The sequence below is a fragment of the Malurus melanocephalus genome, unplaced genomic scaffold, assembly GCF_030028575.1.
Source record: "Malurus melanocephalus ecotype Western Australia unplaced genomic scaffold, MMel_1.1 scaffold_203, whole genome shotgun sequence".
Taxonomy (NCBI): Eukaryota; Metazoa; Chordata; class Aves; order Passeriformes; family Maluridae; genus Malurus; species Malurus melanocephalus.
Window position 1 is genome coordinate 387094 of NW_026623435.1, and position 27625 is coordinate 414718.

The window sequence follows — 27625 nt, forward strand, 5'->3', positions numbered from 1 at the left end:
GGTCTGCAACTGCTCAGTTCACTGCCTACCATTGTCCCAGGCTTAACTAGTCAATCTTAAATATTAGTTTTCTTCTTTTCCGCCCTAGATTCAGAGTAGAAGTTCAAGCTTTATTCAATTGTCCCAATGTAGGACCAGCCCCTCCCTTAAGATGTCTGAGTTTATACTTTTTAAGGGCCTAATTTATTTCCCACTGAAACCAATAGAAAGCATTTCAGCAAAATTAGATTAGGCAAAATTTAGCATGTCTGAAGCACTGCAGCTTCCAGAAACATTATCACAACTGTTGTTAATGTCATAAGCTCTTCAAATAAAACTGTCATTAAACCAAGGTACTTAGCACAGAGAATTCCAGTAGAGCAAATACTGTTTGCCAGTACAATATAGGTTTTGGGGTTTTTTTGTTGTTTTTTTCCCTTCTTGGTTTCTTTGTACTGCAAAGCAGCTGCATAGTAAGACTGTTGATACTGCGGTTCACCCTTTGAAGTGATATGGTCCACAGTAAACAACTCAGGCTAAGGAATTTAGTAGGAGTTAAGTCCACAGGCTGAGGAAGAAAAGAACTTGTCTGTTTCTATTTCATGACAATCCCAAGGTCCAAGCCAAATCAAGCCATGAGTTGCACAGCAGCATTTTAGATGGCCTGTGGAGCGGACTGACAAACTGCAGCCTGTGATCAGGTATGCTCAAGGTACCAGGACCTCATTTGTGACTAAGCTGCAATATCGAATATCCACTTCCAGAACACCTACTCCCTTTGGAACAGAAAACTGCTGTACACAACTCGAAAGCTGCTGCCTTCTGGCACAAGAATGCCAACCCTTTACTGTGGTCCAGGCGAATACATACAGAGAAATTAGAGAATCCTTGTTCAGTGCACATAGCTGTAGCATAAAGATGGTCTTCTGAGCAGTTCAAGAACTGACTACAAATAAAGGTTTTRAAGAAAATAAAACTACTTACATGTAGTATTCTACATTTTCTTGTATTGGTACTATGTCAGAGCAAATTAAAAATAAACAGAGAAAAGACTTTATGTGAGAGCAGCTTGAATATTTTTTAAAGACGTATTGAACACAGAGAGGAATGCTGTTTTAAAGCAAATGAATGGTCTGTAACAAGCCAAACTTTGGGATCTCAGCCCTTCAGCCAGTATTGGTCTCTGCAGGCACTTTGCTGATAACATTTCAGCCTCAGGACCTGATCCACATCCATTTTAAAACAAAGGGTACCTTTTTTTTAATGCAGAAGGTGCTGTGCCAAAATAAACTTCCTGCAGAACACCACTACACTTTCAGCCTCCTGTAACTGAAAAATAATTCTTACCATTGCTCCTAGCCTGAACTATTCCTCTGTTGCGTTGAATCCTCAGGGTACAAATACAACATATAATTGTATAATTTTGCTAGAAAGTTAAAAGCACTGAGCAGGTTGAGGGGTAGATTTTTAAAAGTACACTGGCATAGCTCTGCTTTTATTACATGCAAAAGTAAAGCTCTCATTGAGGAACTTACAGAATGTAAGTCCTAGCACAGAAACATTTTCTGCCAAGATGTGTTTGTGTTTTCTATACACAGAGAGTATATAGAAAAACTATTGCTAAATAGGAAGAAATACTTAGGTATACTTAGAGATACTTATCTGTCCTTGTGTGTTGTTTCCCCATATATAAGACTGGGGTTAGAATGTCTTAACAAATGAGGATGTCTTGAGATGCTAAAAGATAATGCTGGTAAGGGATATTCTAATGTACTTTTATTACTTTTCTCTTCATATAGCTCCATTTCTTTGTAAAATGTTTCTTTAACCACATGTCAGCTAGTGCTCTGTGAATATCAAATGAAGTAACCCCAAAACAAAGGTGAAGGGGAGGAGAATGTATGTATAACATCAGTATTAATGTTAATGTATTAAAARTTCACATTTACACAACACTTCTGGCAAAAAAATAATATTGAGACTAGTGGTAATGACTGTTTCAAGCAAGAACTAAAGTACAAGAAAGAACTGAACAATCTGACAGAAGTCATAGAAGAAACAACAGATAAGACTGGACACTGTCTTGACTTTTAACCCCTGGACAATGACCACATCAATCAAGAATACATTTGTAAAGAAAGGGAACAAATCAGTTCTTGGTTAGCCTTGCTGTCTCTGGTATCTTCTACATGAACATTTCTACTACAGTGATTTGAAAAGTTCCAGTATGTCTGCCAAAGAACTGTAACTATAAATGCATCCACCTTTAAGCAGTTCATTTTGGAAAGCATTTTGCTTCTCTGAAGTTACCCACAGCCATCTGCTTCTGCAGGGAAAGCCTTAACAGACGTGCAGCTCACGTTCCTGCTCAGGCGTGACAGAGGCACGTCGGCAGGTGCGGGCAGCCCCGAGCAGATGACAAGCAGGTGCATGCGTGCCACCCCTTCCCAACAGCTCCATTTCCTCCCTGGCCCTGGCCCCTGAGCGTCACCTGCCCTGGGGGGACACGGGTCAGCCCTTAAAGGCAGCGGGGAGCAATCCCACCTATGCCATTCAAACACCACCCTCACATACTGCTTACTCTTTCTAGCACACAATATGCAAGGAAATGAAAATTACTTAACTCAGAAGTAAACGTACACTGTGACCTACACAGACTTGTCAGGAAAATGTCAGTTGACACCAGAAATATCTCTTTTCCCCTCTCTGTAAGAAGTTATCTCTGACTTTTTCAAAGCTGTCAGTTTGTTTAATATTTTGGGAGGGCTTTATTACCCTAACTATTAACTATGTTTCACTTCCTGCAATATTATTTGGCATGGATTAAAAATTAACAGTCATTTTGTTATCTGAAATTCCAGAGTGTCTTTTACCTTAAGCATCCTGGAATATTCTTTACGCTATGTAGAGTGTACAGGCAATTTATAACTGAAACATTGCTCCTATTTCCATTTTGTTGAAATCCTGCTAATAATGAATTACAGGACAGCACAGGGGAAAACTCACAGAAATGCACAGCAAACTTACACAATTATGCAGAAAAATGCAAGACCATCTTCCACAAAGGAATAAAAATCCTCTTCTTAAGACCCTTGCTCAAAATCTTGCTCAAGATTTTCTCCTTGGGCAAACTGAATCCATCTAAGTAAACGATTTTTTTTCACCAGGTAATAGAGCTGACCTACAACTCAGCTGTCTACAACAGCCTGAAAGGAGGCTGTAGTGAGGTGGGGTTTGGTTTCTTCTGCCATGTCTCAAGTGAAATGACGAGAGAAAAATCATCTTAAGCTGCACCAGGAGAGACACTAGAAAATTTTTTTTCACTGCAAGAGTGGTTAGGCACTGGAATAAGATGCCCAGGGAGGTGGTGAAGTCACCACCTCCAGAAGTGTTTACAAAACATCTGAAGGTGGCACTTGGAGATGTTGTTTACAGGTGAATATGGTGATGCTGCATTGATGGTTGGACTAGAGGATCATGGAGGTCTCTTCCAACCTTGACAATTCTGATCCAGCTATGCTGTGGTTTGTATTTGTACTGATCATATACAACAGAATTCACACAGTTAGGTGAATTATGATACTGGAGCTCATGTCAACTCCAAAAAATGTTCAAGGAAATAGACTCTAGTAATACTAAAAAAAATACCAAATTCCATCAAGAAGAAAATGAGGAGAGTGAGCAACACCAATCTTGTCTGCAAGTTGAATAGGTTAGCTTAGCCTAAGATTTCTTTAAAATATGTTTATGAACCAACAGCAGCAAAAAAGATAGAGTTAGTTGCCAGTGGACTAAGAAAATTTTCTTCAGAACTTAAAAAAATGCTTATGAAATAGCAACAAATTTAGAGATGGGTCTTTGAAAAAGTGCTGTATGCAGTGAGTAACTTCAGCTCCTGACATATAATTTATTTGCACTAATGCTTGACCCATGTAAGTGGACTAGAACTGTTCTATTCATATTAGTTCATTTAAGACTATACTGAGTATATGAGAGGAGTATTTCTATTTTTGAACAGGCACTGAACCAATCCCAATGTGAAATCATATTCCACACTGCTGCACTTTAGTTCCAGATTAGCCCAGAACACTGAGAAAACCTGAAGACCACAGATGAGCAAATGGGCTCAAAAGCAATGTCATGATCAGCAAATCACCTCAATATCCCCCATTCTCCACTCTGCCAGTTACAATCTTGCCTATAATTTTTAAAACACTTTTGACAGTTTTTGAGGCAATATAAACCCTGATTCAGTAAAGCATCTGGGAATGCACTCAAATTCCATTTCAGTTGATACCAATGTACATCACAGAAACAGGTCCTTTGTATATCAGAGGGTTTTATTAATAAGATCTTTACAATATTCTTATTTGCATTTTATGTTTTGCTCAATCCAATTAGACTTCAAGCAAATATTAATTAGGAAACACTCACACGGACACAGTAAACATACATTCCCGGGGAGGAAAGAATTTTTTTCAACAATCATATTTTGAAAAATAAAGATAGCTCACAAAGGCTTTTTGGAGTTTGAAACCGTGTAGTGGTGTTGACAAACATCACTTGGCTTGCCAAATAAATCAGGAGAACTGAAATTACCTAATGTTCAGAATCTGGGTATTATTTATGCTTTTCTGTCTGCACGCCATAGAAGAAAAAATAGACTAGCTATAGCAATGTTCTTCTTTAAATCTGAGGAATCCTAGCCAAGATACTTACACTAATACCTGTGACTCTAAAACATACTATTTTAAAGGGATGTGGCTAAGTGTCTCTCAAGAAAATATTCAGAAAAAAATACCTTCTGTAATATTGGTATAATATGCTTACCAAGTAATTTTGCTTTCATGACACTGTGCAATGAAAAATACTCAAAGGTTCTGTGCAACTAAAGTTCTTGTAAAGCTATTTCCAGCTTTCAAGATAGTATTTATTATCATTATTACTGTTATTAGTGCAAAAGCTAATTAAATAATACCTAACACATATTTTGTGCAGGTTCATTTGCAATCAAGTTGCAAAGACTCTCTGAAGCTTACAATTTCAGATCTAAAATGATTGTGCTCATTTCATATCAGTAATAATTTTAAACAACGGAAAGCACTTAAAAAATTGAAGCTTCACTGCTTGACTGTACTATATTTCATACACAGCCAAACTGCTCCTTTTACAAGTGGTACAAAAGATGTAATTACTCTTAAGCAGATATTCTAGCATAATATGATATTTTAGAGCACAGCTATAAAGGGTTCGCCAATGCCATAAATTGCAGCAATGATGTGCATGCCCGCCTACACATCTGCTATTAACTTTGATTTCCTATTTTCTGACATACATTTCACTTTCAAAATCATTGAGCAGGACCCAAAATTCATCTCCCAATTTCCAGTTTTATTTCCTTTTTAACCAAATTTTTCCATCTCATCTTTGGCCAGAACTTTCAGAAATTATGTGATTCACAGCATGAACACAATACAAATTTTTCATATAGTCATGGATTTAGAGAAATCTTAGAAAAAAATGTAACTATGTTTGCAAGTTATTTTGATTTTTCCTCTTTGGACAGTATCTTACATGCAATACTGCTGAAAGGTGACCTGTAATTGCACTTGTAAACAACCAGGGCCAGGACAAGGTAAGAAACACGACTGAAAATACGATTGCTGGTGCTTCTTTTTCTCCACAATGGCCTCAAAGTTAGACTGATGACTCTCTGGGCTTTTTGCCAACACCAGATTAAAATAGAAAGAAGGGAAATAGACAACCTGCGGTCCAAAATTTAATTCTGACCTTATGTATAAGCTCTATGGGAGGCTTGGGCAAAGTAGAATGCTAATCTACGATATAAGGAGGGCAGCACAAGAAAACTAGAAAAAATCTAACCAGAAAAATGTCTTTTCTATCATGTGCACCTTTAGGTATTTTGAAACCATCGATCTTGAAAAATAATCAAACCTTCGTGTATAAACATTACGTTGTTCTCAGAAAGTAATATTTAATATACAATCTCCACAGTCCACTTTCTTTCAGCATGAAATAAACTATGTTTTCATGGCTTTAACCCACTTTTTTCAAACCGCAGATATTTCTGTTCCATAGATTTGTGCATTTATGGATCTCATATGGCTTTAACCCACTATATTCAAACCACAGATATTTCTGCTCCATAGATTTGTGGGTTTATGGATCTTATTAACGATGAAATATGGACAGCATATTAGAAAGCAGATTTGAAAGTGAAGGCTGAAAGGCTCTCTTCATTCCATCAGAACAGGCTCTACTTGTATTTTCTCTCATATTTCATAGCGGAAGTTAAGTATTCTTCTGTTAAAACATACTTGCTCTTGGACTTCTTTACAGAAAGAGCAGATTAAAAAACAATCAAATTAATGTTCTTCACAAAAAGGTTTACAATAAATAAACTTTTTTTTCTACATTTAAATAATACTATAGTGTTAAGTCCAAAAAGGCAAACAAGAAAATATCTTCATAAAATTTTGCAGATGCTGACTAATTTTGCTATAACTTCCTTGAAGGCTCTATTATTAAGTTTTTTTCTAGGGGTTTCTTTTAACCTTTAAATGGAAAATAAAAGTAAGGTAAACAGATTAAACACGATTGCCTATTTCCTACTACAAACTCCATCACTAATTATGTACTACTGTAATTCATTGCACTTGAATCCTTTGATTTCAAACACAAAGATCTAGAAAAATAAGCTGTTAAATACCATTGATACCCTATTAACTAACTACTAAAATAACTCTGTAATTGTATTAATCAGAACTCAATTTTGTAAAATGACTAAATAAACACACTAATTAGTAAAAGCAGTTTAAGCTGTTCTGAGATGGGATCTTGAAAATTAGATGCTTGAATGAAAATTCTCAGAAAGCTTGCTTTATTGATCATTATTCTTGGAATATTTGTATAAGACATTCTATTTATTTAGTCTCCTGCCCTTTCAAGAGAAAATTCCCAGGACATTATTAGAGTTCTCTGTTCTTGATGCAGCTAGACAAGATACAGATACACATGCAACTTAGAAATAGCAACTTTTTTCCACAGGGAAATTCAGGTCATCAAAACACAGGAAAAGAGATTAATGTGATGGCAATGAGGGAAAGTTTTGAAACTGTTATTTATGTATTCACAACCCCAGAAGAAAAAGAGATGAGAATCTTTCCTCACTATTGCCTTCAGAGGGATTTATTCTGACTGAAGCTATTACCAAAGGCACTATTGTGAATTTTGATAGAATAAGCCAAGGAACTGTTCTACAAAGTAGCCTGACACAAAAAATTTCAATTACATTATATAAATCTTTTGTTAGCTTTTAGCACAGCAGAAGGTATTGTGGGACAGTGCAAGAAGTGCTTATATAAGCAGCAGAGTGACATAACTTTGGAAAGGACTTGCCAATGGCATGCAGAAGTCAATTCCAACAACATGCTGTCCACTTCAGAGAGCAATACAGCATGCAGTGTGAGACTGGCCTCACACTGCAGGCACTTTAGTGTGCACAGCTTCTGGCATAAGCTTTATGGGCAAAAACCAAAATTTTGTGAATAATTTTGAATCAGTACAATGGTGGTAACCAGCATACATTGATTAATATTATGTGTTTGGATGCCTATTTGTATTTTCAAAGAGCCACAACACAAATGAATCACATAAAGACCTCTAATTCAAGCAGAATAAACTTCGAAGCACTTTAGAAACTTATGTAATAATCCCTGTAAGTGCATCTATAAACAAGTTGTTTCAACACTTCCTGCTTAGGCTTGGTTTCCTTCATGCTTTTGCTGAATGACTGCCATGCAGACTTGATGAAATATTGATACTCCCAATGCTGACTGCAACACTATATGCAGTAATGTATATGACAGAAATAAATACTACATTTATGATGTTTTCCATATTGTCTTCATTTCATTGCTTCCTTTTTGTTACACTGATTTAATGCTTGGTTAGCTACCAAAGAAATTTGTGATGAATTTGAAAAAACTAATAGGAGCCTGGAYTTCATCTGTCATAAAGAATCAAATAATGAAACTGGAATCACACTGGCTTTGTTATTTTTGTGCACTAGAACCAAATGAACAGTAACAGTAGTGTTGCCTTGAGATCAACAAAAACTCCTTTCAAAAATCTCTCATGGACTGGTCAAAGAAACAGGGAATTTACTGGAAATATAAGCAAGATTTACAGAATAAAGAAGTTAAGGTTCCAACCACTTCTAACCCTTTCCCACTTACTTTTACGTGAAACCACAAATCAAATAGCCACTGACATGTGGAGGCCATGCTGTACATTGCTAATACTTTGATTACAATTTCAGGCCATGAAATTGAAAACACTTGCACAATTCCATGTGCAGGAAGAACTATTTGATTGGTTCTTCTGCAATAACCACCTAGGAACCTTCAATCCACATATGGAAAGGCAGAAGATATGAAAGGGAAAAAAATCAGATTTGCATGGACTATATATAAAATATTTGAAAGAACTCCTGAATAGTTACACAACAGTGTAATCCAAATGATTTTCACTGTAGTGAGTCACATTAGGTAACTTTTTTCTGGTTAGGTTTATACTGTTTATATTCTTCCTCAAGTAGTAATACCAAAATTTAATTTAAAGTAGTGACTTTCATACAACCTATGTCCAAAACCAAAATCCTTCTCAGTAAAAAAGAATGAAGCAATGTTGTAAGACAGGATTCATCATTAACAATTTTTCATCAGATGGAAGTTTGGAAGCCAAGGAAGGAAGAAATCTGAGACTAGTTTGCTCAGACACTAGAAAATGTCCCTTCCATTTAAATTTTTTGCGTGATTAAAAATGTAAGTATTCACAAGAAATGCAGAACATTAAAAGCCTATATATTTACCACGACCCTTAGCTCCTATAGCTGCAAAAAAATTAATGTAGAATGATTTTCCCCAAAAATATTTATCACAGTGCTACCATGAGTACTTCATGCTACACAGTTATTCCAATCCATACCTGCAGGCCTGTCAGCTGAGCTGCTGACTTCCCTTTGAGGCAGAGAACGAGTGCCAGGAATGCATTTAAGTCCTCCAGAGAGAGGCTACTGACCTAAGACAGATGAAAAAATAACATATTACTTGAAGGCTCTGAAGAAGAGTTTTCTGAAAATTGAATCCTCTTGCTCTGGCTCATCCAGCTTAGATCAGTGACATCGTGCAATTATGACCACCATGAATGTGTCATGAAGGAGAACACACAGGGAACAAAACACTTTCTTTCACAGCTTGAATGAAGTGCATACCCCAATACTCGTGTATAGTGTATACACATGGATTTCACCAAACAGGATGCCCACCCTTAATTTATTCCCTTCTCCACTTCCTTTGGAGTTTCTTAACAACAGGAAATTCCTCCCTCTATGTAACATTAAGCACAGTGAAAAAAAAAAAAAAAAAAAGATTTAAAAAAAAATTGCTTTATAAGCAAGACATGATAAAAACCACCTCAATGAGCCACATTTATGATGACCATTAAGATTTTTGAAAAGATCTTACACATTTATCTATTAGAAATTTAAAAAATATTCTAAAATATTTCAATTACCTACTTTAGCCTAAATTTCAGGTTTATCCAAACATATTTGATTTCTTTCTGATTTTAAGGCTACATATGGAAGCAGGGAAAATGAAAAACTAAAACATAAAATGTTCAAGTGGGGAAACAGAAATGACAATTCCAAATTTATGTAACAGTTCACTCCTATCAGTAAAGGGGTTATGGGGGCTTTTTCTGCATGAAAAAGTGTTTTAAGTTTTTATAGAGGCATGTGATCACCTCAGAATAAAGACAGCACCTTGAGGCCAGCTGGGATGATTCCATGACAGTACCAGTTGAGTTCTAATCCTTTTCTTCCTCTTATAAAACAWTATAGATCCTACATGTGCACCAAGACCACATTTCTGTTATAGCTGTGGAGTATATACAGAGAGCACCAAAGCGAGATCCATAAAGCATTACAATTTCTTATCAACTGGAACTTGAGGAATGGTTTCTCTACCAAAATGTGGAAATGTGCACTGTGGGCTTACAGAACACTTAAGAGGCTGCCTAAAACTCTGCACTGCCTTTCTTATAGCAGCTTGATTTCAGGGTAATGTTGGTATATTCCATTTCAAGCCAGTAAGAGTTTCTATTTGGTGACAGATAAAACAGAGAGAAAAATTAACAAAAAAGTATTGATGTAAACCAGCAGGGGAAAAAAAACACTAAGAAGCCATCTATAATTATGTCAGTTATTTATTTGCTTAGAAGGAGTAGCCCATTCTTTCCTCCTTAGGATAAAAATCACTCAACCACTATTCAGAATTAAGTTTGTTTTTTTTTAAATTAGGTCCTGCTGCTTGTCCCACTGTAAAATACTTTCCCCTCTATGATGATGTACAATCTTGCATAAAGCACAAGAATGTGAGGGATATCAGAAACATTTTAAGCTTTCAAAATGTTCCTTGGTATTCATTAACTCCACCTGTCTGCTAGGATCTGATAATGGCCCTACTTTACCCATTATTATTCAAGTCAGGTGTCAACGTTCTATAGATTGCAACAAGAGAGGTTTACTAAACCTGAAATTTTATACATTGAAGTAACAGTAAAAGTAACTTTAATCTAAAAAACAATTCTTAACACTTGCACAATTTTGTCTTAAGAGAAGGAAATAAAAGATTGCTTGCAACTACAACAGCAAGAAAATGCCCTTAACCGAGCAGACCAGCCAAAAATGCTGATGAATGCAAAAACACTTCTTTAGAGAAATATTTTATTCAGTAATCAAACTTGGTGAGCTATCACAATTCTACTGTTAGATTCATTCCAAAACTGGTAGAGATTGAAAGAGAAATTTCCCCTTTCTCTGGAGGCTTCACAGTTCTATATTTGAACTCATTCACTCCTTCCCCAACTTTAGAGATAGACCCATTATTTTTTAATTTTTTCACTATTTTTGTTCTTAATTTGGAGAACATTTGAAAAGTATCCCTAAAAAAAGTATTTTTCATATCAACACTTTTTTTGCATAGTTAAGGTTTGTTTCTTGGAAATTTTTTCTTACTTGAAAAAAAAACATATCTGAAGTTTTCATTAAATACTTGCACACACATTTTGAGGAAGCCAGATGGGTTAGTCAGTATGCTGGTTCCTGCAAAACCCTCAATTTTAGTTTAGATTAAATGATGAGTAATTAAATTTTAAAGAAGTTTATTTTCCCTCACATGAGCTGAAGAAAGACTTGAAGCCTGCTTCAGGGCAACCTACAATTTTCCCAATTTAAATAATTTCTGAGGAAACAATTTACCTTCCTTCTCTGGTACAAATTTAAGACTAAAGCATAAAGACAAGAGTCAGATCACAGTTAGACAAGCCTTGTTTTCTCAGCCATAAAACAAATGGAAACAATATGGCCAGCTCAAAGCATGGCTATTGACACTCCTGCCCCCGTGTTTTCCTCGCAAAATCCCATGAGAACAAACAGTCAATATCAGAGAAATAACCAAAGTTTAAAATAAAGCAGCAATGAAAAGCATTTTATTCCAAATTGATTTCTTAGTCTGGTTCACGGGGTAGATTGTATCAGGGAAACTCAGAGGACAGAAGAGAATCAGGAAAATGGGGCAGTTCTTGAGAAACTGGCACTGCCCTGAAAAACCTTCCATCAGACTGAGGCCTTTGCATGATGTCTCTGCTTTTATTCCTGTTGAAAGCAAGAGCTGTAAATCTGTTTTCATCTCTGTATGTAACAGTAGACATTGGATAATAAGTTCTGAAACCCATTTTCCTGACAAGCATTCTTTTCCATTTTACTAATATGGTGTGATCAAGATTCAGTAAATCCACATTTCTGTAGGTGTTCCATCCTGTTACTCCTCTTCTTAATCCCACTAAAGAAAACCTTCACAAATAATTTAGTTATCATGCTATGAAAGGGTGCTTAGAATAGCTCAATAAATAAGTGAAATGGTGATAAATGAAACTGCATTTTCATATCCAACAGGAAAACCACTTCAAGTACATTAAAAGGTAGGTACATGATATATATCTTACAGACTTGAAACTGCAAGGCATGAAATTATGTTCATTAAGTTTTATCTTCGACAATTTTTCAATTTGTATTCTGTTCTACAAAAATTAAAGAAAAAAAAAGACCTATATGGATCATTTGTATAATTCCCATATGTACTTCCTCAATGGGTCACATAAGTTTGATTAAACATATCAAGGGAAATTAAACGAAAAGTCAGGGAGAAGTTGTTTTCATGTATCACACGCCAGTACAAATCTCTTATTGAGGAAAGTGAAGTCTAAAAATGCAAAACAAAAGATAAAATGCAGTTCAGTTTAAGTACAAGTGAAGCTGATCTTATCAGATTAGATAAAAGCATAATTTGCTCATCCTCAGAGAGGAAAATCTGCTTGTTAGATCACCATTTGAAATGTAGCAAGTACAGACAATATATTAAATTCCCAGAAGAAAAGTAAATAATGAAGCAATACTGTATTTAATCTTGTGTCCCTTTTTATTACAATTAAGGTAGTCTGCAGGCTGCCAAGTATTTGGAATTATAACAGAAGTGCTACCTAATGATCCCCTGTTACTCAGAATTTAATGAGAAGAGCCATATCCTCATTTCTGGCGTGAAAATTAATAGACTGACACGACAGCATGAAATAGTAGTGAGAGCTGACTACATATTTCTATTGTCAATTTGCACACCCTGCATGGTCACCTGAGGGAATGTCTCCTTTGATGACACAAAGGAAACATGAAAGGAATAACCTTAATTTGCAAACAGGTTCCAAAGAGCAGGGGAAATCCCTCAGTGTATACTCTCTGCTAGACTGCCCAAGGGGTTTTGTCATGGGCATGGGAGAGTTATGATTAGCTCCTAAAAACCCCAAGTATTTCTTGAACAGGATGGTGCATGTTAAGTGGAGTAATTAAAATACTGTCATGCAGTACTTTTATATTTGATCAGCTATGCCTACAGTAAGGATTAAGAGAAATGCCCAGCATAGGCTAGCAAAAACCAGTTTATTAGTCCTTTGCATTTGTCAGGGCTGACAGCTGAGGAAAAAATAACTGTCCCTCTTACCTGCATCATAAGATAGGCCAGCAAGCAGCAGAATCCTGCAACAGGTGCTTCTAGAGCTTGGAGTTCTTCCATCTCCTCTTGAAGGTGAAAGCATGCCAGAAGTGTATTATACCGTTGCTTTTCCACATCAGGCCCTTTGGCAAGCCAGAGTGTTTTCAAATTAGGTGTTCCACCTATGAAAGAAATCCATTATTTTCTTTTGGCAGCAGCAAGACAAAACATGTCTACCTCATTACAATCTGAAAGGAAATGACTGATCTGCCCCTGGCACTTGCAAGGACCACAGAGTTGAAAATAAAATGTATTTGACAAAACTTGCATTTGAAAAAAAAATGAACAAAAAAAATGTCCTGTAATTTAAACAAAATATATTGAATACAGGCATGTTTAAGTAGAGTGGACTGAATTCAATTCTTACAGTAACACAGACAACCTTGAGACAGCAGGCATTTAACCTTTGCAAGAGCAAAGTTTGACTTCAAGTGTGCTCTTTCCTTTGGGGATTCACAAGATTAAATGAGGTTCACTTCATCACAAAATAGTGATTTACCAGAAAACGACCAGATCTGTTTCTTCTCTCTCTCTCTCCTAGAGTGAACATATCAGGGGTCCCTGAAGGATCCCCGCATTGTCTCCCTTCTGATCACCTGCTTCAATGAACACACTGGTCACCTATGCTACTCGATAGTGAACACGCATTCTCCACAAGGCACTGCGTGGGGATGACTCCTCTGCGGCAGGTTCCAGTTTGGGAACAAAAACAAGGAGATCTGGCATTTTTCAATTCCTAGGCTACTGTCTGAAACACTGTTGCAAACACACACAAAAGAACTGTCATCAGTTATGAATAATGTATCTTTGCACTTTCTCCAGTATCATTCATGCTTGTCTCTAAATCCTTAATATTTACCCCATGCTGCCATCTCCCAACTTGTGACACTTGTGTGAGCTAATGCAAAATTTGCTCCTCATTTAAATTACATTTAATCTGTTATCAAAATAAACACTAATGCACGTGAAATAACAGAACAGGCAACTGGTTATGYCTGAGAATCTCAATAAAAGACAAAATCGTGCCATAAAGTATGGCTGCTTCTGTAGTTAAATAAAATGAGGTGTGAATTTTAAATGCGGACTAATTAAGCTACATTTGGTAACACATTGTCCTTTTTTATGTGACATGCAGCAACTGCAGACCAGTTAGGAACACTCTGGTGATAATAAATGCTTAAAGTGACAAGGTGCTGAAATCTACATAGATGGTGTTTACTTAGCCAGGAAAGCCCACTAACCAAATGGTATTAATTCTTTGGAGAGGGGAAACGAGAAGTTAGTATTTACTTTCTTTATCTCCCTGATGGATTTTTCTTTCACTATTTTTAATACTAAGTCTCCTGTTAGAAGTTGAAACCATGTAATGAACTACTATCATACAATCCATAAATTTCTCACCCTATTTCTATGGGAAATGTATTACTGAGAAAAAAAATATCAGTTGCTTGACTGGAGGCTGAAATGCAGGTAATGGATAACACAAATAGTGGCAGTGAGTGGGATAGTACAGACAGAACAGTAAGACTCACATTACTGCTTTTGATATTGGTAATTGCTGTCTTAAGAAAAAAAAGAACAGCAGAGACTGACTTCCAGGAAGAAAATTAAATATAACATGCACGAAACCAAAACAGAGCCAACTTTTCCTACCAAGGCTAAGCAACACAAATGTGTGAGACAATCGGTACATGGGCAAACTCAAATAGTTTTGATGGTTTCTGCATACAAAGAGATATGCCAAGAATCGGTTAAAAGGAAAGTCTTCTTTTGCATCCAGGGGCATACCTAATAATAGAAATCCTTCTTTCTTCAGAGTAAAACCATTAACTACGTCAATATTCAAGATTATAGATCTATATTGTGAGAGCTCAATAAAAAATTCAAGACATCTTTTCCATAAACAGTTTCTTACACTTTCAGAAACATCTACTTGCGCCTGGGAAAAAGTGGTATGATATATTATGAATTATTTACTCTGGGAAAGGAAACTTGATGCTGTCTCCTTTTGGAACACGCCAACAAAAGGCGCTTTTTTAATGGAAGGATCTCTTCTTCAAGTAATAAAATTCCACACAATACCCAAGACTAATCTATTATATCAAATGAAAGGTAAATAAAACAAAGAAACAAATATACTGAAGTTTAATGACTGTCCCATAATACATGCAGTCTACAGCAGATCTGAAATTCATGTACAGCAGACTCTCAAACTGTTCTCTGCTTTAGGTACATTCTCACAACATAATTCATAGTAATTAGAAAACATTTCTGAAATAGAAATTTACTTGGGTAGGCAGGAGAAATATTTTACTTTCTGAACATGTCTATATATTTACTAAACTAACCTAAAAGACAACCAAAACTGAGTAACAAAAGGAAAACACACCAAAACACACTTAGATGTATGTAATTGAAACATCTTTACTATAAAGATTAGTAATGATAAAATTACATATTGGGTTGTAGGAACCACAAGTTCCCATTAATTACTCAAACATATGCAAACATAATTATTCTCAACAGGCATAAAACTGTGTGAAAAACATATTCAGGACTTTGTGAACTGCAGTCCTCAGGAACCTCGAGAAGAAGAGCTTTAAAAATACCTCCATGGAGGTGAGATACTACTTGCCTAAACACAGAAACAGACTACCCACAAGTTAAAAGAAAAAGCACGGACCAAATCACTTTTTACCTTTTGCCTCTTTACTCACACATTTAATGACATTGTCATATAGAAAGCAGCATGAGAAACAGAAGCACTTCAAGCATTACATGAACATTAATTTAATCTGTTTGAATTCCAATAATCAATTTACGGATATGCAATGCATGCAGAAGTTTTGGAATGTATTAATTATATCATTTAACCCAACACTTAATCCTCACATTCATACCAGCTTTAAACATATCATTACTGTGTATACAGATGTAAATGTATATTAGTAACTGTGCATGCAATGACTATTGAAATTCCATTTTATAACACCAGTAACAGAACTTTAATACTTCTTCATTTTTACATGCTCATGTAAATACCRAGCAATAAAGATAAGTTTATAAAAACATACTTGAGGAACATTCAACAGGTAACTTCCGTAGCCAACAAACTCAAATGCCAATTAAATCTAACCATTAAAGACAGAGATAGCATTTTAAACTTAAGCATATTCATGGAAGATGCAATGATTAGAATATTGAAAGTACATCCAAACTCTGTTGTATGTTTTGCTACACCATCCTATGCATTTTCAGAAATAAAAGCACAATCTATTAATTTCCAGCAATGACTTCAGAACTTTTTCTGTTCCATATAAGAAGCAAAAGTATCAAATACACCTGTTATGTTCAGAAGATATGGATGTTAAAGAGTATTTTCCTGGATTGTGGATCTTCTAACAAAATTGATTTGCCATAGACACTTCTTAGCAATTTAAGTGCTGCTCTGTCAATATATGTAAAATGTGATGATCATACTCTTCAACTGAAAAGAAACATTCCAGAAGGAAAACACACAGACGCACAGATGCTAGTTCAGAAGACTTTCTCTCAAAAAAAAAAGCCAAACCAAAACCCTAATACATACTGTATTTCAAATATATTTAATGTATTTTTAGCTATCATCTTACTTACCATCCTGCTTTTAGGATTCAATATTTTGTGTTTAAAAAAAGGTAACATTCAATCAATCACCTGCAGCCTTTTAAGATGTAAGGCAATTCTGCTGTTTTATACACACAGAAAAAGTTAGCAGGAATTCTACTTTTTCTAAAGATCAATGCAAAATTTTAAGTATTTATCACATGTACACTGCAGTTCATAGTTTCTTTAGACCTTTTAATCTAAATCAAATTGAAAATAGTCAGGATCTTCCATATACTCTCAGTACAGCTCCACAGTATTGATGATCAGGTTATCAGTTTTTTCAAAACTTTTTCAGGTTATCTTTTTCAAAAATGATAACAACCAAATTAATTGCACTTTTGATGTTTCAAATAGGTTTCTGGTAAATTTTTTTGGTCTTTTTAGGTAACCTGAGCTTGATTGACAGTCTTGAACTCTAACTTCCTATAATAACTTTAAATTTAGCTCTAAATATGATCCTTGTCTGAAAAATGTGATGTGCTGTTGAGAACCTTATTTGGTGAATTAGAAAGTCATGCTGTGGAAAATCAAAGATACATGAGTGAACGTAAGGCATACAAATATGGACTGCAAAAATTTTAGGATAGTATTTGTCTGCTGAAGGAATGACAACAGAGCACTAAAAATAACAGTAAGAGTCCTCCTCCCATTTTTAATAGTCTGCTTGAGCAGCCTTTCATTACTGAGATAGTAAAGATTGTATCTGAGAAGATTCTGTTTTTATAATCTCCACCTATGTGGTTTCTATAAACAAAAACACTTGAAATCCTGTTTATTGTAAACATGAAGGTGGATTCCATGTGTTGTATGTTTGTAGAGCTATAGAACCAGACTACATGAGATTAAGTGGATTCCTCTCCAGGAAGGCAGGAAGAATACTAAATGGAAAATTTTACAACAATAAATACAGTACATTTGCCAGACAATTTGAAATGTAACTATGTACGTATGGTTTATAGTTTGTTGAGTGTTGTTTCATTGTTTTACATCATGTTCCCAGACCATTGTATGCTGAAATAAAAGAGTTGCACGGGACAAACCCATCAATTGTTACTCCCCATATTCATATTTCATTTGGAAAACTTCACAGCAGTTTCATGCTATCATAAAGCCAATTAGATAATCGCTCTCCTAATATTGTGTCAGTGGTACTGAACAGTGAAACGACTGTATATCAAATGGAAACTCATTTGTACTTTGTCTATATAACTCATTTCTTTGCAAACAGTCCTCTTAAAAGGATTTTGAAAAGGCCGATACCTAAAGAGCAACTGGTTTTCCTTTATCTTTGAATTCAAAGACTCTCATCAAATATATGAGTTTCAAATATGAAGATAAATGTGCAATCTTTGGATACCCAAAAAGAAAATTTACTGTAAATTCATAAACATATTCCTGCCTTTCAATTCCTAAATTCAGACTTAGACCAGATCAGCATAAGGACTGCTACAGAAAGCTCTGGATGCTGAGGGAAGGTGCGCTGGTGATTACTCTCAAAAAGATGAGTAGACAGTAACTTTTCTTAATAAGGTATCAGTGGTATTGTATATCAATGGAACAAATACATTTCCTATGAGAGACGAGAAAAACATCTGAGCTGCTGATCTATTTGATAGCAGGTGACTAGACAGAGAGAGAGAGAAAGCTGTGATAGCAAAGATGACTACAACAGCATGGGCAAATGAACACTTAAAACAATTTTCCCCCTGGAATGACAAAATTGATACAATACTGTTTACTTTCCATCCTAAACTTGTACTGCATGATACAATGTAGTGACAAATACAATGCTCAATCTCTAATTTCACTAAGAGTGCTCATTAAGGTGTTTTTTACTAAAGGGAAGAAGATAAAAACACACAAGACACTTCACAGACACAGATGGCCTTTTTTTTTTTTTTTTTTGAAAGCTGGAATCTCTTTCTGGGTTGTCAGAGGTGATCTAAAGTTTACCTTTTTTTACATTCTCCACTATTCTCATTAACATCTTCTGTCAAACAGCTTAATGGATAAGTTTTGATATAGCTCTTATCCTGCCCTCAGAGCAGTATTTAGTACCTTTAAGAAATTGTTTACGTTTTAGAACTGATGTTTGAATTAGCATAGGGTTAAAAAGACACAGCAACAACATGTATCTCAAAGCTGTATCCTATTATAATTACAAAGAGTAATTAATAGCAAATACAAGCATGCAGCACTTTAGCTGCGTGTTATCCACAGTCATCCTGGATTCTATATCAAACATATGATGGATCACCTAACCTCTCTTTCAGTTTAGATTTAAACACATTTTCATTCTACCTGTAACAGAAGGTTGTACAGGTTGTATCAGATCCGGTTGCTTGAGACGATTTCCAGAATAGACAAACCACTCTTTTACCAAAGGATAGTCTCCACCTAAAAAAGACAGAATTGTATCAGTAAGTCAAATGCAAGGATTGACACTAGTGTAACAGCTGGAATCAGCTGTGATCAGGATCCTCAAGTAATAGAAGGCACTTCATGATGACTTGTTCGCTCAGCTAGTTTTAGTATCTTTATGACAAATCATCAGAACCAATAAAGAGAGTTTCAATTATGTGTTGTAAACATGAGTTTGAAGTGGGGAACTGCAACCAAAAATGTAAGTACAAGAGTCTGTGGAAAACATTCTCAAACAAGCTTAAGCCTTCCCACTCCAAGGCAGCTGAGGAAGCTCAGGAGACATCTGGCATAGCTTATGGACCTACATGAGCTACCTCAGTCTCTCAGGACTGTCACACTGTCACATATGAAGGCAGTGCTTAATACAATTCACCTCCCAACTTGCCCTGATATTTCCTCAGGGTTTGAGACAAAATCTTTATAGGGAGGCCTTGATGGCTACTTGAAAGTTGATAGAAATGGAGTCATCCCACTGTCAGATGCAGAGCTTTTACAGCCCATTGCTCCAGACCTTTTATGTAGCATGAAGCAATTGTTTACACCTAATAGCTCAAGTGGCTTTCCTAATCCCTAACCTCAACCCTGCTCAGCCCCACTAAAGAGTAAGGTGTCCCTTAAATTAAAAATTTCACTACAGGCATTGTGCATCTAACTACTTGATGCTTAAATAAAACCCCAACAAACCAACCCTCAGAAAAAAAAAATTAAGTATTAAGAATTTTTGAAATTGGAATTGTCCAATTTACAGTAGTTAGCTCAAAATCATTCCAATGCAAGTCTTCATTAAAAAAAAAAAACAAACAAACAAACAAACATAGAATCAGTGTTACTATCAATGATGCTTTTGCATTCTGTCCAGATTTTTGTTGATTGTAAATGTGTCACAGTGCCCTAAATTGCCACTCTCTGTAGTCTGGTAAACAGTATGAATTAAAGAGGTTTAGCTAGTCCTGGGCACTAGGAATAGTGTTTTCAAATATTTTCTTTTTTTCCTTCCCTTGTCCCTTTCCAGATTCACAGAATTGATCTCTAATTTCTTCCAGCTCTCAACCAGCACTGAAGACACTATTCTTAAAAATTCCTGCCTTTTATCACCAATTCCAATCTCCCTGAAATTTACTGCACAAGTATTTCTGATGCCATGTTGTGAACCCTAATCAAAAATTTCCCCTAGATTAAGCCAAACTACACAAATCTCTCCAACATGGTCCTTTCCTTCTCCAGCCAAAAAGGTTTTGTCACATTAATTTCCTGATCTCATTCACAGCTCAGTGTTGGAGATAACTGTTGGCATGAATAAATGAGTAGTGTGCTATGGTGCAAGGGCAGAAGTTCCTTAGATGAATTTCTAGTGTCAGGGATAAGAGAAGGGAAAAAGAATATGACAAAATCTGGTTTATAACTCTGCTTCTTCCTTTCTCCTTTACCCATGGATCTGCAGCAAAAACTCCCAATAAAGACGAGGGACTGAAGAACCAACACATGGACTATGAGGGACAGTATTACACCTGGCTTGCCATGCTTCACTSTTCAAAAACTGATGACATTAAAAATAAAATAAAAAATGCCTACACTAGGGGGAAAAAAACCCTTAAACTGTACATTCCAGAAGCTGAATAGTCTCACATCTTGATTATAAATCATTGTCTATCATAATGGTATTTCATGAACAAAACCCGTCAATGAAATAACCCAAAGTCACTTTCAGAAAAATTCTGATGCTTTAGCACTTTAAGATTTGGTATGTAGATTACTCTATTTAATTTATTCAGTTCACTCAGACACCTAAATTTTAGTCTGGTTTCTTAAGGAGTCAAACCTAATACAATTAGGACATGTGTCTTATAATTAATTCATGGATGCACTGCTCTGTTTCAACTGTATCTGACAAAGGAGAAGTGATTTCAAATGGATTAAAGCCCTAAACATGTTGTGAAATTGGAGACTCAGCTAACAGAGGGATCCTATTAGGGCACCAACTGACAGGCAGGAAAGTTAATTTACCTGTTGTATCCAAACAGACTGAATGGCAAATCAATACACAAATAGCTGTAGAAGAGCTAGAGCTGAGAAAAAAAAAGTTGAGCTAGAGCTGAGAAAAAGGATTTGGTGACAGGAGGAGGCAATAAGGAACGTGCTTAGGAACACCATATATTGTAGGAGGGAGGGATCAAAGACATGAGAAGTTGCTAGAAAGAAGCATGGAAATAGAAATTGCTGGGGGGAAGTTGGTGGGGAGCATTGCTCTTCATGAGTTCCACAACTCACAGAAAAACTTATGAAAATGTGTTTTGATTCTGAGTACCAGTGAGAGATTATTTTTTACATCAACCATTAAACTCATGAAAAGTAAAAAGAGAAGTCAATAGGAAGTCTACAGTTTCATTCTTTTAATGCTTGTGAATGTAGGTACAGGACACAGCAGCACATCAGCTGAATGCTTTTCACATTAGTAACAAAAATATACTACTGTTCACATAACCAGCCAAATAAACATAGCTGAAAGCAAGGTCCTGCAAACTGACAGCAGATTAACACACCAAGAACAAAACAGAAAAACGATTACTAAATGTCAACCCTGTCCACACGGAAATGTCCTGGGAAAAAAACCCCACTGATTTTGCAAATTTTTTTCCCCACAATGCATACAAAGAATATCACCAATGAAATTCTAAGAAAAGCAGTTCTTTTGTTGAAATAGATTCCAAATGACCTGTAAAAGCACTGCTTAGGCAGCTTAAGGAAAGTGCAAAACATGAGACAGCTGGAAAATGTTATGCGTGTCCCTCTACACCTGCAACAATGCCAGCTCTCCTGGGCAGTCACTGGTGATAACTGGCAAAAATTCTGCTAATGGACTATTCTTTGACATTGTCAAAGTGAGGATCAGTCTGCCTGCTAATGTTAGAACTGGGAGTGATGCCAGGACTTCGAGGAGCTGGCCATGGGCACAGGCTATGTTACATAACCTCCTAACTGGCAACAGCCATGCAGGTGCAGGTATTTTCATGGGCTGAGCCAGTGCCAAAACCTGCTGGCATTGTTCTGTAACTCCTTGCACACATAAGAAAGAGCTGTCTGGCCTATCAGGGTGTATTATTTACTGTTATTTCTCCCTCCTACTTGAATTTTTCTTGGAAAGATGCTAAAGCATTGACAAATATATCAATGTATGCAATATTTCACATATCGTTCAGAAATTGCTCAATTAATTACAAATGTACTTTTGAAATACACAGACAACAAATGCCATGTTACCAGAATCACCATAAGCCGCCTATTTATTTCTGTAGGGTCAAAAATAAGGCAGATTCTCCAATGTTTCCATGAGTAAAGGTACACACATGCCTGCCAAACACCAAACTATACCAAAGGCCATGTTATATAAGATATTCTTTCAGCAGCACTGCTATCTTTTACAGGCAGGCACTGATTTGCTCATTCCCTCGGGATGTTTCATCACAGCTGTTTGTGGCTACACAGAGCCAGATAGGAAACAGAACCAGGTTGGTTACCTGACTACAAGAAAGGCAGAGAAGAGAGACAGGCTATTTTCAGTTTCTCAAACTAGGCCACCACACAGCTGCATAAATAGATGCACCAGCACACCTGAAACAATGCACAGGGACTGAAATGAGTGGTTGTGCAAGAGAATTGTTTAAAGTGGCACTGATCGCAAAAGAAACACTTATCCCACTATGGCTTCAGGCAAAGTGGCCTGGAATAGGCCAATGTTTTCAAAGGATACGACATCCTGCTCCTATGGATTTGTGGGTCTCTTTGGCACCCATGGAAATCTCAACCTAGACATTCAAAACTAACAGTCTCTTGTTTCAGAGTAAGGGAAACAGTTTACATTAGTTTTAACCTGTTCTTACTAACACCGTAAAACCGTAACCACTGCTTTAACCAAGTGCCTCCTTTGCCAATTAACAATAAATAAGCAGATCTGCAAACAGCAAAGAGGTCAGTTTCYACCATATTGTAACTGATGACATCAAGGAGTTAAAAAAGAGGATCACTAACACATACATCACCACTTCAAACTGGAACATTGTGTAGGGTTTGTTGAGTTAGCTTCAAATGTGCTACATCAGCAGCTGTATAATGACAGCAGACTCCACATCGACTAATTTAATTGGTTGTCCTGCGGCAAACTCTTTTGTAATGCTTACCCAAAGTGAAGTGATTCCACTACAATCTCCATACAGTGTAGAATACTTCTTCCCATCCTATCCCTTATCAAATTACAAAAAATTGTCAACTTGACCTCATCTGAGGGAAACTGGTGAAGGATTCTACTTGCTTTGTGAAGAACAAAACTTCCTTGTAGGTCTAGCAGTGAATGCATAAAAAATATGGCTTGCACATACTTATCCATTCCAATACAGACTGTGACTAATGATCTACACTCTTGATTTAGAAGCAAGTATACACTGGAATAAAAAAAACAACCCATGAACTATTAGGAAGTGACATGGTTAAAGCAGTTAGAGGTAGATACATGCACTGAAATTACAGATTTAATAGAGGCACCCATGCAGACACAATCTACCTACCCTTCTCTAAAGGTTAAGGATTGAGGGTGCACTATGATTTACTTTAGAAAATTATCTCTGGAATTGGAAGCCTGAACTGAGAATAAATACCACATCCTATCTGTGGTTGTACTCTAAAATCACTTTCTTAAAATAAGGCAACTTTCACATTAAAAATTCATTTTCAATATGAAATTTAATGAAATATTTCTGTATATTGATTCTAATCTTTGAGTACTGAAACCAATGTAACACAAAGGCAAAGCTGCCTACTACACTGCCATCTTTCAGCAACAATTGTTAATTAGGAATTTTGATCTGGGTGTTTCTGAAAATGTCAGTGAATATCCTACTGCTTAGATGAATAAGTAAAACCCAACCAAGTTACAATTATCTACAAAATTTAGAAGTACTACACCAAAAAATGAAAAATGACAGATGTGCATGATTACTGCTGAGATTTTTGTTGTTCTCTCCAAATTGCTGTGTAAACTCTGATTCAGTTTTTCCTATTATGGCACACCTTCAGCCTCTGGCTGCTGAAGGAAGTCATGTACTTAATTAGCTTTTTGTCTCTTTCTAAGCAAATAGTTTGAATATTAGGTTTGATGGCGGTGCACTTTCATCGATAAAATGTAAAGTGATTACCATGGAGAAATCAACACATTCAAAAGAATAAAAGTTCAGTACACTTTTCATTTTCAACTCACTGGCTGAAAGACACTGTAAAGATAACATTTAACTAATGGAAATCTTAAAAACATGAAATTGGTCCAAGGATATGAATAAAGAATTTTCTGTCTTCATGGTGATGAATGCAAGCACAGATATAAGTACCTGCTATCAAATTTGTTTATACCATTGTATAAGGAAATAATATTTTCTTACACTTGTATGAAAGAACTAATAATCACTGGCATGACTATTTGCATTTGTATTATTACTGTAACTATATTTGACTGTTCTGAAAATTACAGACTTAAAATCAACAGAAGGTAAACTTTAACAGTGCATTGTTGTGCAGCAAAAGTGTATTACAACTCACTAACTCATCTGGAGCCACGCTTATCCAAGCAACATAAGTTTCATATACTCTCAAATGTCTCAAAAATCTCCTAAAGATCATTGTTTTGGTCAATTTTTTGATCATTAACAACTTTCACGACCTGCCATTTAGCAAGGAAAAGAACGCCTGTTTTTAAAAATCACTTTGAAAGCACTGAAATGTAGAAAAAGCCCCACAATTTTACTCACGCATTTTCTCTTACTTCCATAAGAAGTACATTTCAGCTGCTCTCAGTTTTTATCCCAAATGCATTTTCTATCCTAAATGCTGATGTAGCCACTGAAGCAATGAATTCAAGATTTCATATTTCAAAATTGAAATTATACATGAATAATGGTGTAAGTAATTTAATCCTTACCTTTTCCAGATTCCAACAGGATAGAATAAATATGCTGACGAGCAGKACGGTAGATAAGTGCCTGTCCAGGAATCTCTGTATCACAGTCATCTTCCAAGGAGTTGCTGCACTCGATCTCTCCATTACTCAGGATATTGAAGATTGAATAATTTTCAGATTGGATATGCTGTTCTTTAGCTAACTGTTCAAAGAAGAAAGAAGGTATTATCTCCAAAATTAAAAAGAATCAGTAAGTAACAAAATGTATTCACTGTTTGAGGAAATAGATCTGTCTCTATCAGTAGAAATGGAGGGAATAGCCAGGGAGGGAACAAGTGCTTTTTCAAACAACATCAGTTATAGTATATTTTCAGACATCCATCTTTTTGTGGACAGGAATCCCTAGGAAAGCCATCATTGTCTTTTTTAGCACCTCCTTTAATTATTAAAACTTGTGAGCTTGAATGACAGTTTACTAGAGACTAATTATTCTTAAAATGAATTCTGAATTCCAGCATAGCTGCCCTCCTTTGGTCACTTGAAAATCTATCTTCTCTCTTTAAACAGCGAATGAAGGCATGGCAAAATGCAAACTTCTAATTTTATAGCAAGATGAACTACGTAAGACAGCTGCATTTCTGTCCCAACCTGACTTGGTGTAGTTTACATTCTGGTAAAATTAAAATATTTAACTTCACCATGCTTTTACTTTGCAATAGCTCTTCACCATGAAAATAAACACAATCTACTCTAGTGAGGAAAACGAGGTCTGCAGACACATTGCTGAAAAGCAGAATTAACAGCATCACCCAGGCTGCACATTAACCACACATTGGATGCAGTCACATCTGGCTACAGCAGCTGGCTACGAGCAGCCTCATTACCAACAGGGTCTGCTGGTCTGGAACAGCCAAGATGAGAAAGCAACAAAGAAGCTCTCAGGCAGCACAGAATTCCAACCAGTAACACTTGTGATCTGGACTGGCCAAGCATAGAGACACAGATTTTCTACTTCACAACCTCAGACCAAAACTCTGGGGGTGTTCAAACAGCTGAGCAGAGTGAATTATTTCCATGGGGTGCCACTAATAAATTCTCCAGGACCTGTGCCATATGGTGAGCAGGCACTGATGTATTTCTGCTCTGCACTCCCTGCATGTGTCACTTGGGTTGTGCCATCCACACAGCTATCACAGACTCTTTCACTGTGAGTTACTGGACCACTGGCCAGAACCAAATTCACCATTCCTGCAGATTTCCAGTATCTGCAAACCTGGGAACTCAGCAGGTCAAAGTTGAAGTCAGTCACTGAGTCATTACTCACTAAAACTAATTCTACTAGAACGTCATATTTTCAGTGTACAGTGCCATTCAACAGAGCACTTATACAAAAAATTAATGGCTTCCCTGCAAGAAATACTTCAGTACTCCTAACACATGTAAACAATGTAATACCCCAAGTATACTTTTGTATAAAATAAAAACAGAATGTCAAGTATAAGCATGAGGTGAAAGAAGCACTATTTCACAGAAACCAGTCACAGATATGAGATCATCAACAACCCTAGTTTATTGCAATTTGCCAATAATCTACACATCCTTATGTACTGAAAAAACTACAAGCTGATTTCAAAAGTATTGCTGTATTCAATGTCTGTATCTTGAAAAAGAATTGCTTCATACCTACAATCAGCTAGAAAATTATGCTCTTCTGAGAGAAACAGCAACATGAGGCTGTGTCCTCATGGTTGGAATTGAGCTGTGTGTGTCATTTACATACAGTTCAGACGATGTGCAAGGTAAGCAGAACTACACATGGGTTTCGAAATATGAATTAGACAGCACATATTACACATACAAATATTTGAACACTTATAACAAAAACAAAAGAGAAGCTAACATTGTCTAACATTTTAACTGTAATTTCCTTGGCCCAAAGAGTGGCTTCATGTAGGATTCATGCAGCAACAGTGAATGGTTCTTCAATGGAGTTTCTAAACATTATTATTTTATGAGAACAGTAGCTCAGCATGATGCTTCAGAACTTCAGATTAAAGACCTTCAGATTAAAGACCAAGCCAAGAAAAAATGACCACTTGTCATAAAGACTGCATGGTACATTCTCTTAACGAATAAGGTTATTGCCACTATTGTCCTGTCCATAATCCAAGCTAGATAATTGCATTCTGGCTATTTTTTTCTTGCACTTCAAGCATAAAGAGTATTTTTCAACACCTTATTATGATATATGGCTGCTGGTTTTAAAAAATATGTTCTATTTAACTACAATAATCAAAAGCGATATGTATTGTATTGAGGTCCGGTTAGTATAAAAGCCCAAATATATCTAGCTGAAATTAACATTGCATAGGTTATAATGTAGTTATAAAATGTTTTATAGTCTTTAGAAAGGAAAATGTAAATTATGTGATTACTTTAGCAT

General features: G+C 36.1%; 1 protein-coding gene across 5 annotated transcripts in view; it reads right to left on the minus strand.

Annotated features, from left to right (window-relative positions):
* Positions 1-27625, minus strand: part of FAM120B (family with sequence similarity 120B) — a 48063-nt gene that overhangs the window by 16432 nt on the left and 4006 nt on the right. For 3 of the 5 annotated variants that reach the window (XM_057373620.1, XM_057373618.1, XM_057373621.1), the window contains exons 3-6: positions 25204-25384; positions 19119-19214; positions 13119-13291; positions 8989-9081 (exon numbers count right to left, since the gene is read on the minus strand). In XM_057373620.1, coding sequence (XP_057229603.1) covers positions 8989-9081; positions 13119-13291; positions 19119-19214; positions 25204-25384 — 543 coding nt within the window. Of the gene's footprint in view, positions 1-5471; positions 6332-8988; positions 9082-13118; positions 13292-19118; positions 19215-25203; positions 25385-27625 lie in introns of those variants that run through there. The other 2 variants (XM_057373622.1, XM_057373619.1) reach the window with 2 other exon arrangements.